The sequence below is a fragment of the Molossus molossus genome, unplaced genomic scaffold, assembly GCF_014108415.1.
Source record: "Molossus molossus isolate mMolMol1 unplaced genomic scaffold, mMolMol1.p scaffold_m16_p_14, whole genome shotgun sequence".
Lineage (NCBI taxonomy): Eukaryota > Metazoa > Chordata > Mammalia > Chiroptera > Molossidae > Molossus > Molossus molossus.
In genome coordinates, this window is record NW_023425349.1 from 85438547 (window position 1) to 85451906 (window position 13360).

A 13360-nucleotide genomic window follows, 5' to 3' on the forward strand; every position below is an offset into this window, starting at 1 on the left:
TTACAAGCCCTTGGTATCCTTACATGCACTCGGGAACTTTGGTATCACCTTCATTATGATGTGCTTTGTGCACATTCTCAGACGCTGCAATGCCCATACTAAGGCAACACATCACAGAAGTTGGCAGCAATGCTATCAGCAAGAATTTGGCTTCAGAATCAGGAGTGATTCATCATACATTCTAGCAGCAGAAAAACAACACACCGCTATTTTAATCCCTGATGCTATCAAGAATCAAAAAAACAGTACAAAGAATAATTTTTAAAAGTAACAAAAATCCTACCTACTGTAACATTATTCACTTTCGAGTTTTTAATAGAATTCACTTAGAAAACAACAGACTACTTACCTTATTTCATAATATGTATTATAACAAGTCAAGTTTTAACTTGACACAATTTCAGGAGAAAATAGGTAGCCCAAATTTCTGCAAAGTAACACTGAAATTCTAAATTCAGAAAAACAAATTCTCGTTTGCTTTACAAAAGTAATCCACTTTTTTCAGCTTCTCGTTCCATTTTTGAGATTACTCTAAAGCATAAATGAGGGCGTGTGCTACTGTGATCTGCTACATCCAAAAGAGAAACCCAGATCTGTGGGGTGATTTATTCAGAAGATTCCCCCTTTTTTAGGTTTACCTGATCACTGACAAAAAAATACTACTGGCCTATAGGATAATAGAAGCTACTTAGGTCCCACTGCTCTACTTAAGGATCCTGAAACAAATCTCCATGCCAGTAACTTTACTTCATGAGACTAGATGATGTTGATAATCATTAGGATTACTAGACAATATTTTTATATAACTATCCCGTTAAATTCATTCTACTGTAAATTTAAACTTTAAAAAATGTTCCTCTATTGTTGTTCTAAGTCGTCGGGGCAGACGGGGAGATTTATTAAGAATCCCACCCAGTGCCCTCTTTCAGGGACCCCATTACCTTTTCAAACACTTCTTTGGTCCCCCTTCGTTTCCGTTTTCGGGGTCTCCGGTTCACTCGATTCCATTTCGAGACCTGAAGTTCAGAAACCACAGAGCACTTAAAACTGGACTACAGGTCCTGAGGGCCGCCCCTCAGCGTGAGAAATGCTCGACGGCCTCGCCACGCAACCCTCCCGGCCTCACCTGGGAAGCCACGAGCGCCGTCGGGGCTGCCGGGCCGCCTGCGCGTCGCGGGCCTAGGGGCGCGCAGCTGCGGCGCGCCGGGGCCATGACCTTCCCCTGGCCGCTCCCTCCCGTCTCGGGCCCGGGTTCCCGCCCCCGGGCCAGCGCCCCCCAACAGGGCCGGCTTACCCACCGTGGGCTCCGCGCAAGGGATGCGGCGCGGGACCCACCGCCCGCACTCACCTCTGCGCCCACTTGCCGCGCGAGCCCGCACTCCGCCCCGGCCTGGCGCTCCGTCTGCAGCGGCTGCGGGGGAAGGGGACAGTCAAGTTTACCCCGGGAGTCGCCCCAGCCTCCCTCCCTCGCGCCCCACCACCTCGGCGCGCTGACCCTGGACCTCGCCCGCCATAGGTGAGAGTGGGAGCGAGGGCACCGGAGCCCGCGCCCGGCCCGCCCGGCGGAGAGAAGCGGCGCTTGGGGCCCGCAACACCTAAGGCGCAGAGCGGGAGGCAAGCGACGCGGGGCCGGAGCGGCGGCGCGGGCGGCAGGCGGGCACTGGGTGGGGCGGGGCCTGCCTTAAAGGTATAGGCGCTGCGCCGCGTTCCCCGCAGGTCGCCCCCGCCCACGCCGGCGCGCCAGCAATTTTATTGTTCTCTGCTAACATCTCTCGTCCTCTCCTGGGTCTGGCCTGCGCCCGCGCTCCCGCGCCCTCCCACGCGCGGACCGCTGAGGGTGCGCACGCCTTACCTTTCCAGCCCCTACCCCCGCGGGCACTGGCAATCTGCAGAAGGGTTTGTTGGCCGCCTAGGGAGCAGAAGTGCTGCCCTGAGAAGCACCTTCACCCCCGTGGCCAGTCCGAACTCGCTCCTCCAGTCTGAAACCTAAGTGTCCGGATGGCCTTAGGGTAGGGAAAGTTCCCTAAGGGAGTTTTTTCCAGGAATGCATTATACGCTATTAAGTAAGCGTTTTTCAGTGCCCCACTCCGGACTCAGGGGCGGTGGCAGGTGACCTCCCTGGGGTAGAAGCGAAGACACTTAAAAGATGAACCCTAGCGCTCTCTGCGCGTCGCGGGAGCCAATGCGCCCTGATCAAACATAGCCCTCACCGCAATCGCCCTGCCCATGAATCCTCTAAGCGACGGGGAGAATATAAAAGGTGGACAATCTATCTTCATATCTAAGGGAAATTTTTACATTTCGTTTATAAAAATGTATAATGCCTCAAGTTTATTCTGCGGACCCCCAAAAGGCGTTCTTCACATCTGCATCAGAAATTGGCTGAAGTGGGCCGGGGCGCAAGCGCGTGGGGAGAGGAGCGTGGTCGCTCGCGTGTTTGCTGATCTTGACCACCCCTTTAACTTTATCGCATTTCTTTAAAGAAAATCTGCCTTGCCCTCTCTTTATTGCTACTCCATCCTCCTTTCAAGATCAAAAGCTTTAGATCAAAGCCAAGATCAAACTCACTACTTTAAATAGAAGCAACTTTGCCATGGACTATTTTACACAAAGAGGAGCTTCTTAATGGAGACATCACAGTGGAAAACTTAACTTTACCGCTTCACCCCATATTCACAACTGAAAATTATATTGATGCACTTCTGTTTCCTAAAATAAACAACACGTCTGGTCAAATGGGGAATTCTTGAGTTAGTGTTTGTGTTTCCAGGAATACAAAAGCCCAAAAACTATACAGTTATATAGACATATTAACCACTTTGTATCCATATTAGCTAAGTGCTATGAAATGCATGCTAAAGATATTTCAGTGTTATCAGATGTTCTTATATATAATGTATAACCATCATACTCAAATTTTCCAGTGTAAAAGAAATGCATAAAAATAGTGAATGCCTTACAACTCTCAAGTGCACATATACATGGGCAGGTAAAACTTACACGTTATTAAGTAGATTATGTAATTGCAGAGCTACTTAATTTTACATAGAACTAAAATTTTCAACTATTTAAGCTTCCATGCTACTATTAACAATTCCAGAATCTATGGAAATCTATCACAGGCTGACATGTACCCACTGGAGTTGTTTTCCTTGGGAATTCACCATCCCTAAGAACTCTGATAGGAACAGTTCACTATTGATGTACTGAGACAGTGCCCTGCCTAAATGGACCTTTTTAAATTGTCCTCTTTGTTGATATATCAACAATTTTTAAACATGTAGTCTTTGAAGAAACAAAACCAAAATAAATTCCAACAATCCAGTAGCAGAAATAAAGACAACTAATGCAAATGAACTGTCTTATACAACCTTCTATGAAAATCTCATTATAGCTGGGTAGTTATGACATGAAGGCTTTTCCCCCTTATAATTCTCATGTGGTTGTACTCCCAGTCGATCTCTCTCTCTCTCTCTCCACCCCCCTCCCCCCTCCCTCCCTCCCTCCCCCCACAGGCACGTGCTTTATCATTCCTTATTCTATAAATCCCATTGAGCCACTGGAAAGACCTTAAGAATTGAGACCTAGGAACCCCATCTTGCTGCCACTGATAGTCTCATTTTTTCCTAGCACCCAGCTCATGGAGTACCTCATGGTTTCTGGCATGAGCTGACCAAGGAAACATCCTACTGTCCCTCTGCTCTTCTAATACTTTGAGTGGGCAGGGAAAGGTGTGGTCCATTCTCTTTGCCTCCTAATTTGCTTCATTTGTACTCTTGCCTCCCCACCCTCACCCCCACAATACATTCAAAACAGAAAACATGAAGGATATTTACATAGTTCAAATGCTATCACTTTGCTCTACTGAGACTGTTTCCTTCTCTTCTTTGCCTTGCTGGCACCTACTTATTCTCTAGTTCTGGTCTTAAACAACACTTCTCCAGAAAGGTCCTTCCTCATTCCCCGATCCAAATGATGTCACCGCACTATTCTTTCTAATAGCATCTTGTTTCCTATAAAGTGCTTATCTTTTATAGCTGTTTACATTTTTATTTTTAATTATGAGACTTTACTTTCTTAGTAGTTAGAAAAATTTACATAGAAGGCACAGGGCTCCCATAGGTCCACATAACACAGATTCCTTTATTATTAACATCTTGCACACCTGTGGGTCATTTGTTACAACTGATGTACCAGATTTGATACATGATTATTAACTAAAGTCCAGAGTTTACATTAGGGTTCACTCCTTGTGTTGTAAAATTCTATTATAGCTGTTTTTAAATTAATTTATTGACTGTCTATTTTCCCAACTAGACTTTAAGGTCCAGGAAGAAAGAGATGCTTTCCCTTGTTCTTGATTTTTGCCCAATCACTAAAAACACTGCCTTACGCATAGCTGCTCAATAAATATGTTAAGTAACTAAATGTAAAGATAAAGGGAAATGGCTGAATAAAAGGCAAACGAAATTTCAAGGAGGGGAATGTCAGGATGAAGATCTTTCTAATTAATTCCTGCATGTTTCTCCACTAAAATACCTCAATTTGTGGAGTATAGACTCATGCATTATTTTTTTTAATCCTCATTCAAGGACATTTTTCCATTTTTGTTCAAATAGAGTAGGAGGGAGGGAGGGAGAGAGAGAAACATTGACGTGAAGGGACACATCGAGTGACTGCCTCCCGCACGACCCCAACCAGCGCCCAGGACAAGCCGAAACTGAGGTACATGCCCTTGACTGGACTCGAACCCGCAAGTCATTGGTCCGCAGGCAAACACTCTAACCGCTGAGCCAAACTGGCCAGGGCTCGTACATTTTTTAAAAAGAGAAACCATGGAACATCAGTTACATTGCCAGGATACTTCTAAAATGATCTCTTTTTTTTTTAAATAAAAAGAAATGAAAAAGTTCCTAATTCTCTCATATATTAACCACTAAAATCATATTTCAGAATGATGCTAGGCATAGAATTTAATCTAGAATGAACTATTAACCTATTGCATGACGCTGGAAAATATTAATTCTTGTTGATTGTGTGCAATATAACCTTAATACATTTCTCCTTTTGTCTACTTAAATCTCCCTTTCTTCATGGGTTGACCCCAATAAAGGTAGGGTTTGGAGAAACTGGAGGAGGATGGCTTTTTAAAATTGGAATTCTGTAGTCAGGAATGGATACTCTAATAACTGTCTCTGAGAATGTGGTGAAAGCACTTTAAAGTTATCTTTCAAAAACAGATGTTTTCTATTTGCATTATATCTTTAAAAATGCTTCGTCCAGTAGAGATGCAAGTTTTGAAAGGAAGTTGTTCTAAGAAACTCTTGTCAAAGCAGTTGACAATAGCTGAAGATAATTTCAGAGGCTGAAGGAAAATGTCACTGCTTGAAAATAAAGCATTTTTAACCTAGTGCCTGGAGATTACTTTTGGAGGGAAAACCTTTTTTCTGCTTTCTTCTGATTTTAGTAAAGAAGGAATGAGTCACTTCACTGGGAAATGATAGTGATACCAATTTCACAGCGTTTGTATGGATTTGTGCTTCTGTGTCATGATGAGGTGGAATAGGGGCATGAAAAGCAGCAGCTCACCTTCCCAGTCAACCAGAAGGCCGGAAGGGCAGACAAGGGGGCCTTTTAATTGGACCAAACCACCTCAGATGGCAAATGACACTCCCCTGGGCACAGCGGAGGGTACACTGTACTATAAGAACTCAAAAAAATAATATATATATATATATATATATATATATATATATATGTTTTTTTATCCTCACCCGAGGACATTTTTTCATTTTTTTTGTTCAGATAGAGTGGGAGGGAGGGAGAGAGAGAGAGACATGGACGTGAAAGGGACACATCGAGTGGCTGCCACCCGCACAACCCAACCAGGGCCGGGGACAAACTGCAACCGAGGTACGTGCCCCTAGTGGGAACCAAACCTGGCTCTCTCTGAACCGCAGGCCAACACTCTAACTGCTGAGCCAAACTGGCCAGGGCCAAAAAATATTTTAACACCAAACAAGGTAGAGAGGTCCCAAAGCTCTGGCTGGCTTTAGAGGGCTCTATAGCCAACATATATTTGGGGTGAACTAAAAAGTAAGAGGCTACCCATGTCTGGAAAGAAAATCAAGGTTAGTTTAAGTTGCAAATAATAACAAGGATTGGGCAAAGTTATTAATATGACTTTCAATTTTTTTTTTAATCCTCACCCAAGGATATTTTTCTATTTATCTTCAGATAGAGTGGGAGGAAGGGAGGGAGAGAGAAACATTAATGTGAGAGAGCGATTGGCTGCCTCCCGCACAACCCCGACCAGGGCCAGGGAGGAACCGCAACTGAGGTACGACGTGCCCTTGACTGGAATCAAACCCGAGACTCACTGGCCCGCAGGCTGACACTCTAACCGCTGAGCCAAACCGGCCAGGGCTATGTCTTTAAATTTTGCTCTATCATTTTTCAAATGAAACATTCCTTTGATATTTTTTAGTTGATTTTAGAAAAATTATACATAATTTATATCATTGCCCATGTTGCCTCTGTGTTAGAATGGACACCGGGTTCCTTTCTGAAGAGGATTTTGGCCCTGCCAAATGGACCTCTGGGTGGAAGTCCTTATAAAGCAGTTTTCTATAAAGGAAGTCCATCCCATGTTTGCTCTGCAGTGACCTGGCTAACAGAACCTCTTCCTCTCAGTAACCACGACCCTGAAGTCCCTGTTGCTGAAAACCTTTTACAGAGCTTGCCCGGTAGCATGGTTCTTCCATTTCTTGACATTCCCCCTCCCCCAGAACCTGATGAAGCCTTATCGTTAGCTGTTGGCTCCCTAGGGAAAAACACACCTGGGTTGCACACAGCGCCCCCACTCCCCCACATCAGTTGTCAGGAGGTTCACAGGATTTCCTGGTGCCCAGGCTCCTGCTAGGGATCCTCTTCCATCAGGGGCATACCATACAGCTGGTGCTGCCCTGCTTCCTGCTAGCGCCCCGCGAAATTCCTTTCAGCGCATTACAGGCTGGGAAGAAGGCATCGGCCTTTACTGAGGTGCATTGAAGAAACAGGCCCATAAAACCCATCTCATTGTTTATCATAGAATGGTTTTAGAGGGTTGTTTATTACATTAAATGGTAGTTTTCTGTGAGGATCCACAGCAAAAACTTCTCCCTGGTGTCAGCATTAGGAATAGCTAGACTCGGGCAGCTGGTTAGTTTCACCCCTTTCCCCTCTTCCAGAAAGCTCTGTGGCCCCACCTGAAGCCAGGCACAAGAACCTCAGGGGTGCATACTGTATGCTAATTTAATTCCTGGCCCCAACTTATTTTCTCACCGTTATTGCACGTTGCTTCATTTTTCTTGTTTTAATTTATTTTTTATCATGCTATATTTTGCTCTGGAAGCTGCCTTAGGAATGTTTTGGACAAGGAGGAGTATGAATATATAAAATACTCTGGGTTTATTTTTTTCTTTAATTTTCTTTTTCTTTGTGGGTGGGTAGGGGGTCTGGAAAATTTTCTGGTTCTAATATCTCTCCATTAACAATGCTGAGAGGTGAAGTATAGAAGGTAAGGACATATGATCATACCCTACTTGTAATATTCAAGGAAAAGGATTGTTAAAAATAAAACAAACAAACAAACCCAAATATAATACTATATACACATCACACAGGACTGATATAAAAACGTTAACTACCCAAGTATTTTATCTCTTTGGATAGCAAACCAGAAGAAAGGAGCTTAAGTTGCAGGAAGAGAAATGTAAATCGGACACATGGATGAGCTACTCACTAACACACACAGAGTGTCTTCTGCAAAGCAGAGCACCAGCCTTTGTAAATGCAAAGGTGAACAAGCCACGCCCCTGTCCCCGGGAGCCCTGAGACCAGGTGGTGGTGCAGTGCAGCACAGGAGCATGCCAGCCTGTCTGGGTTTGAATCCAGGCCCTGCCACATAACGGCTGTGTGGCCTTGCTAAGCCTCCTTCTCACCGAGTTGTGAAGATCAAATGCCATGTGATGTGCTCACAAGAGGAGAAACTGGTTATTTATCAAGTTCTAGACTACTGGAACTAAGAAGCGAACAACGTTACTACAAATGGAGCAAAGTGACCTAATGACAAAAAAAAAAAAAAGTGCTGAAGTGCTACATATATTTGAGACCATGGAACCTCAGAACTGGTGGAAAGAACAAAACGGAACAGTTTGCAAAGCGCTTCCCATGCAGACTGTTCTCCTTGTGTCTCGCACAGTCCCATCCTCAGGGTGCAGACAGGGAGTCTCAGGGAACTTTCATACCTTGAGGACTTTGCATTGTGTGGCCCTTAGATCTCCTGTCTGGAAATGTAGTGCTCTTTCTACTCCAGCACGAGAGCTGAGGGACCATCTAGCACGACCATCTCGCTTTAAAATATTTGCTGCTTATGTAAATCAGATCAACCTCATATCAAAACATGGCCCATAAAATAGAATCCCATATCACAAAGTCTATTGAAACAGCCATTTTAGAAAAAAAACTGTCAGTATATCTCCCTCAACACCTGCATGACTGCAGTTCTTTACAGGAGCTTAGCATTCATGGACACTATAACCTTAAAGAGTGTCACAGGTCAAATGTAAAATTCTTAGGAGTGGCTTTGGATCAACAGTTCCCATTCCTGACTGCTTATTAAAATCAGCAGGGTTACAGATCCCAGTGCCCAGGTGGCACTCCAGACCACTTAGATTCTCACCTGTCAGAGTGGGACCCAAGTATCAGGCCTTTTTTTTTTTTTTTTTTTAAATATTAATTTTCTCTCATTCTTCTTTAAAATATTTTTTTGTTGGTTTTTTAGAGAGAGAGAAAGGGAGAGAGAGATAGAAACACTAATGAGAGAAAAGCATCAATTGGCTGCCTCCTGCACGCCCCCTACTGGGGATCAAGCCTGCAACCCAGGCATGTGCCCTGACCAGGAATCAAACCAGGACCTCTCTCAGTCCATGGGCTGATGCTCACTCCATAGAGCCACACCGGCCAGGTGGCATCAGTCCTTTTTTAAGGCCCTCCTCCCCCACCTCAACCCCACCCCTAGTGATTCCAATGCACAGCTAGTGTTGAGAACCACTGGTTTAGATCATTTTAATAATGACCCATTTCTAACAGGTTATCATGAAGAAATTCCAGATGTTTGGGAAACATAAAACTTTCAAGGTCAGTGCCACAGAAGATAGCTACCTCTCATGTGCTATTAGAGTAAGTCCCTTTGGGCAGACAGCAGACGCAGCACTGGGTGGGCTGGGCTATCAGGCAGACCCAGGATAGCATTTCTCATAGCTTACAATTAGGAATAAACGTCTGGGTGAGATCAGTTAAGCACATACACGAACTAACTAAGAAGTGGGAGATCTCAACACTACCCAGGAGGCAAGAATGAATAGATATCTGACTTTTTAGTGTTTTGCAGGTTCATGGTTAATATGATTCTGGATCCTGAGTGAGAAAAGCATAGATCCTTGTTTTCAGGGAACCTGAATTTAGAGCTGACCTAGAAGGCTGTATACATGAGGTGGTGTTACCCACTTATCCCCTGCAGACAATGTTCTCATTCTGTCGATGGCTGCTACCTATTCCCTGGGAACATTTCACATTTGGAAGACTGATGGCTAAGATTAGAGGACAGTGTGTACCAATGCAAAAGATCCCACTATGTGTGCAAAAGCTACTGTGCCATGCAGGACGCAGTCAGGTTGAACTTCCTCTGAGTCTTGGGCACCATGCTATAACCACATGGGCTTCCTTGTTTAGAAAAGACACAGTACATTGATGCTATAGGAAAAGGACTCTGGAAATGCCTTACAAAAGATATTAGTTGCTGATCAATTAAAATCACAAACATATACATTGACATTTCACAAGGGTGAAAAGCAAACACTCATGTCTAATTCCCTTCAGTTATTCCCTAAGATGGAGTGGGTGTGGAATCCTAAGTCTGTGTTCATGGGGAGCCTGTGCTCCATGGTGCCTTTAAAGGAGGCTGGGCATCGGGCATCTGAGGCTGCTGGCATGTCCATTCTTCTTTTTCTAGCTTGTCTATTTTTAAAACCTTGGGCACTCAGACTGGGTTGCCTGTCATCTGGCCTCCCAGAGGTACCCAGTGAAGACACAATTTGCAACCAAGAGGAATGAGCTTAAATCATTCTACTTCTATTCAGAAGATCTCACACAATAACAAAAGTAAAATCCATCCCAGTTGGGGATGGGGTGGCTGTCCTAAATGAAATTAGTATATGAGAAAGCTATTTTCCAGAATGTTTGTTCACCAGACATTTAGATCCATAGAAGAGGTGTTCCAGGAAAACACTGGGAAGGGCCAGAATTGATTGGCTGCTAATCTCTTTACCTTTTGGAGGACGTTTTCTCCAGCAGTGGATTAAATCCGTGTTTAATGCTGCCCAGGCCCAGCTGTGTCCATATTAGGAAAGCCCAGCTCGCATCTCCCTCTCTCCCCGTGGAAAAAGGATCTGTCCTCCCTCCCTTTGCTTCCACCCCCGCGTGTGTAGGTGGGAGAGTAGGAGCCGGGAATGTGAACTTGATCCAGCATTGATCAGCCAAGCAGCAAACGCGTATTGTTCTTTAGATACCAAACATAACTTCTTTCTACTAGGGATAAACCCAGGCATTCTGCACACAACACAGCTTTTGTGCTCAGTAGTGTGAGAGATGAAAAAGAAGCACGGAGATTAGAGCTTTATTAGACTCAACCTAAACACCTCCTAAATATGTACAATTTAAGAATCTACCCAGTTAATTGATATTCATATTAACATTAGGTATGTTAGACTCTTAAAACCTAACAATCTCCTGGTCTTTTCTATAATTATAGATTTCAATGTATAGTGTAAATACTATGGTCTGTTTTAGGTTTGCCTGCTATTCAAGCATTTCTTATTTCACCGCCATACTCTCTGAGGTTCAAGGGCATTGGAAATCTGCTAACTACAAGCAAATATGCTGTTATTGTTTCTGAGTGCTGTCCTAACAAGGTGGCTGACCTGTTTCTGTACAATGCCATGTGTGATGAGAACTCAGATCTAGGCAGCCTCCATCCTTGTCACTAAGAAGCTGTGTGACCTTGGACATGTCACACGACCTCTCTGAACCTCTGAAATGGCAATAATGCTATCTGTGAGGATGAAATGAGATGGCACATGACACCAGAGGCACACGTAAACTTGTAAATGCTCATTCCCTTCTGAAACAAAAGGCTTTCTGGTATTTTGAACCTAAGTAAAGGTCTCAACTTACTGAGTTGTGACATCATAATAAAAAAACCCACCTGCCCTGGCCAGTTTTGCTCAGCAGTTAGAGCGTCAGCCTGCGGTCCAGAGAGACCCGGGTTCGGTTCCCGCTAAAGGCATGTACCTCGATTATAGTTTGTCCCCGGCCATGGTTGGTTGTGCAAGTGGCAGCCACTCAATGTGTCCCTTTCACGTCGATGTTTCTCTCTCTCCCTCCCAGTCTATCTGAACAAAAAAATGGAAAAAAATGTCCTCAGGTGAGGATAAAAAAAAAATAAAAATAAATAAATAAAAAGCCCCACCTGACCTCCACACAGATGCGATGCCACTGGATGGAACCTGCGGAGGCATGTCATGTCTGAGCCATGCAAACAAGTGCCCTGACCCTACCCAAAGGACTGGTGGACATAAGGAAGCAACTTCTCTTTCTATCTGCCTTATTCTAGAAGACATCATTCTCTTCTGGTCCCATGCACTCAAAATAAGCTCACTGTTGTTATAAGAAGATCATAAAATGAAAATGGACATTTCTACATTATTCTTTGAAGGTATCAGCATGAACAGGTGCTAGAGGCAAAAACATTTAAAATCCTACCAAGTCGCGCCATGCAGTTAAAACCAATAATTAATAATTAATACTGGGCTTGTAGGTTAGACAGATATGCTTTTTAGTTTCCTCATCTATAAAATGGGTATAATGTCTGGCCAGAGTGGCTCAGCGGTTGAGTGTTGACCCCTGCACCAAGAGGTCGCCGGTTCAATTCCCGGTCAGGACACATGCCCAGGTTATGGGCCCAATCCCCAGTGGGGGGCATGCAGGAGGCGGCCAATTGATGTTCTCGCTCATCAATGTTTCTATCTCTCTCTCCCTCTCACTTCCTCTCTCTAAAATCGGTAAAGGAAAATAAAATAAAATAGGCATAATAATAATGTCTATCTTATAGAACTGTGACTAGGAATAAATATTATGTTTAATGAACTTAGTATAGACCCTACTCAATCAAACGACAGCCTTTCTTTCATTCTGGATGTTCTAATATGTAAAATAGTATACCCAATATATTTGGGGGGAAAGAGGGGAGGGTAGAATTAATTAAATTAAATAAATTGTCTATTAACAATTTAATAGAAAGTTATACAACCTATATATTCTGGAACCGATCCATTTGCAGCTTAATTCACTGAAGCACTTATGCCAAACCCAGGCAGGCATCCCTCAATTACAAAATCAACGTCAGTGACAAAAAAAAAAAACACAGTCTGAGGAAAGACCCACTGAGAACTCAGGAGAAGCCCACATTGTAATAAATATGACCAAGAAGAATCATTTTTTTCTTCTAATTTTTGTTTCCTTTATTGTAGAGAGAGAGGAAGGGAAGAGAAGAGAGATAGAAACATCAATGAGAGAGAACATCGACTGGCCACCTCTTGCATGCCGCCACCCTGGGAATTTGGCCCACACCCAGGCATGTGCCCTGACCAGGAATGGAACTGGCGACCTCTTGGTGCATGGGTCGACGCTCAACCACTGAGCCACACTGGCCAGGCGACCAAGAAGAGTCTTAAAGAGAACGTATCTTTGCTTGGTTGCACAGAAAACTGAAAAGTGACGGCTCCCACAGGTGAGGAAGAGGAAGAGCAGAGAGAGAAGAGGAGACAGGGAACACTTGGAAAAGAGCCTGAAGACACGGAGGCGGCTTCTCCCCAGGGAAACCCGCATGGGGACGAGGGCACTCTCTCTAGTCCAATCCCATTATCACTTGTTGCCCTGGAGTCTTAGTCCCCAATACTGACTCTGGCCTCCCTTCCAAGCATTTTCAGACCAATAAAGTTACTGAAGTTAAAGCAGAACTGAATTGAGAAGCTTTTTGGCATAAATAATGTCATACTGGAAAGTCAGGGCTAATAACAACCAGGATGCTCTTAAGGAAAACCATCTGATCTATGCAGCCCTCAATGCGGTCTGAAATTTCCTTCGACCTACAAAGGAAAATATTTTTAGCATGTAGCACACTTTGTAACAGACATATAAATGTACTGAAAATATAATTTTAGGAAAGCATCTGGCTCTGATCATTTCTTGTTATGCCTCG

At 44.0% G+C, this 13360-nt stretch overlaps 1 protein-coding gene across 1 annotated transcript in view; it reads right to left on the reverse strand.

Annotated features, from left to right (window-relative positions):
* Positions 1 to 13360, reverse strand: part of LOC118629797 (aminopeptidase O (putative)) — a 339962-nt gene that overhangs the window by 77683 nt on the left and 248919 nt on the right. Inside the window, exons 13-14 of the mRNA XM_036261438.1 lie at positions 1349 to 1411; positions 942 to 1016 (exon numbers count right to left, since the gene is read on the reverse strand). Of these exons, the coding sequence (XP_036117331.1) occupies positions 942 to 1016; positions 1349 to 1411 (138 nt within the window). The remainder of the gene's footprint in view (positions 1 to 941; positions 1017 to 1348; positions 1412 to 13360) is intronic.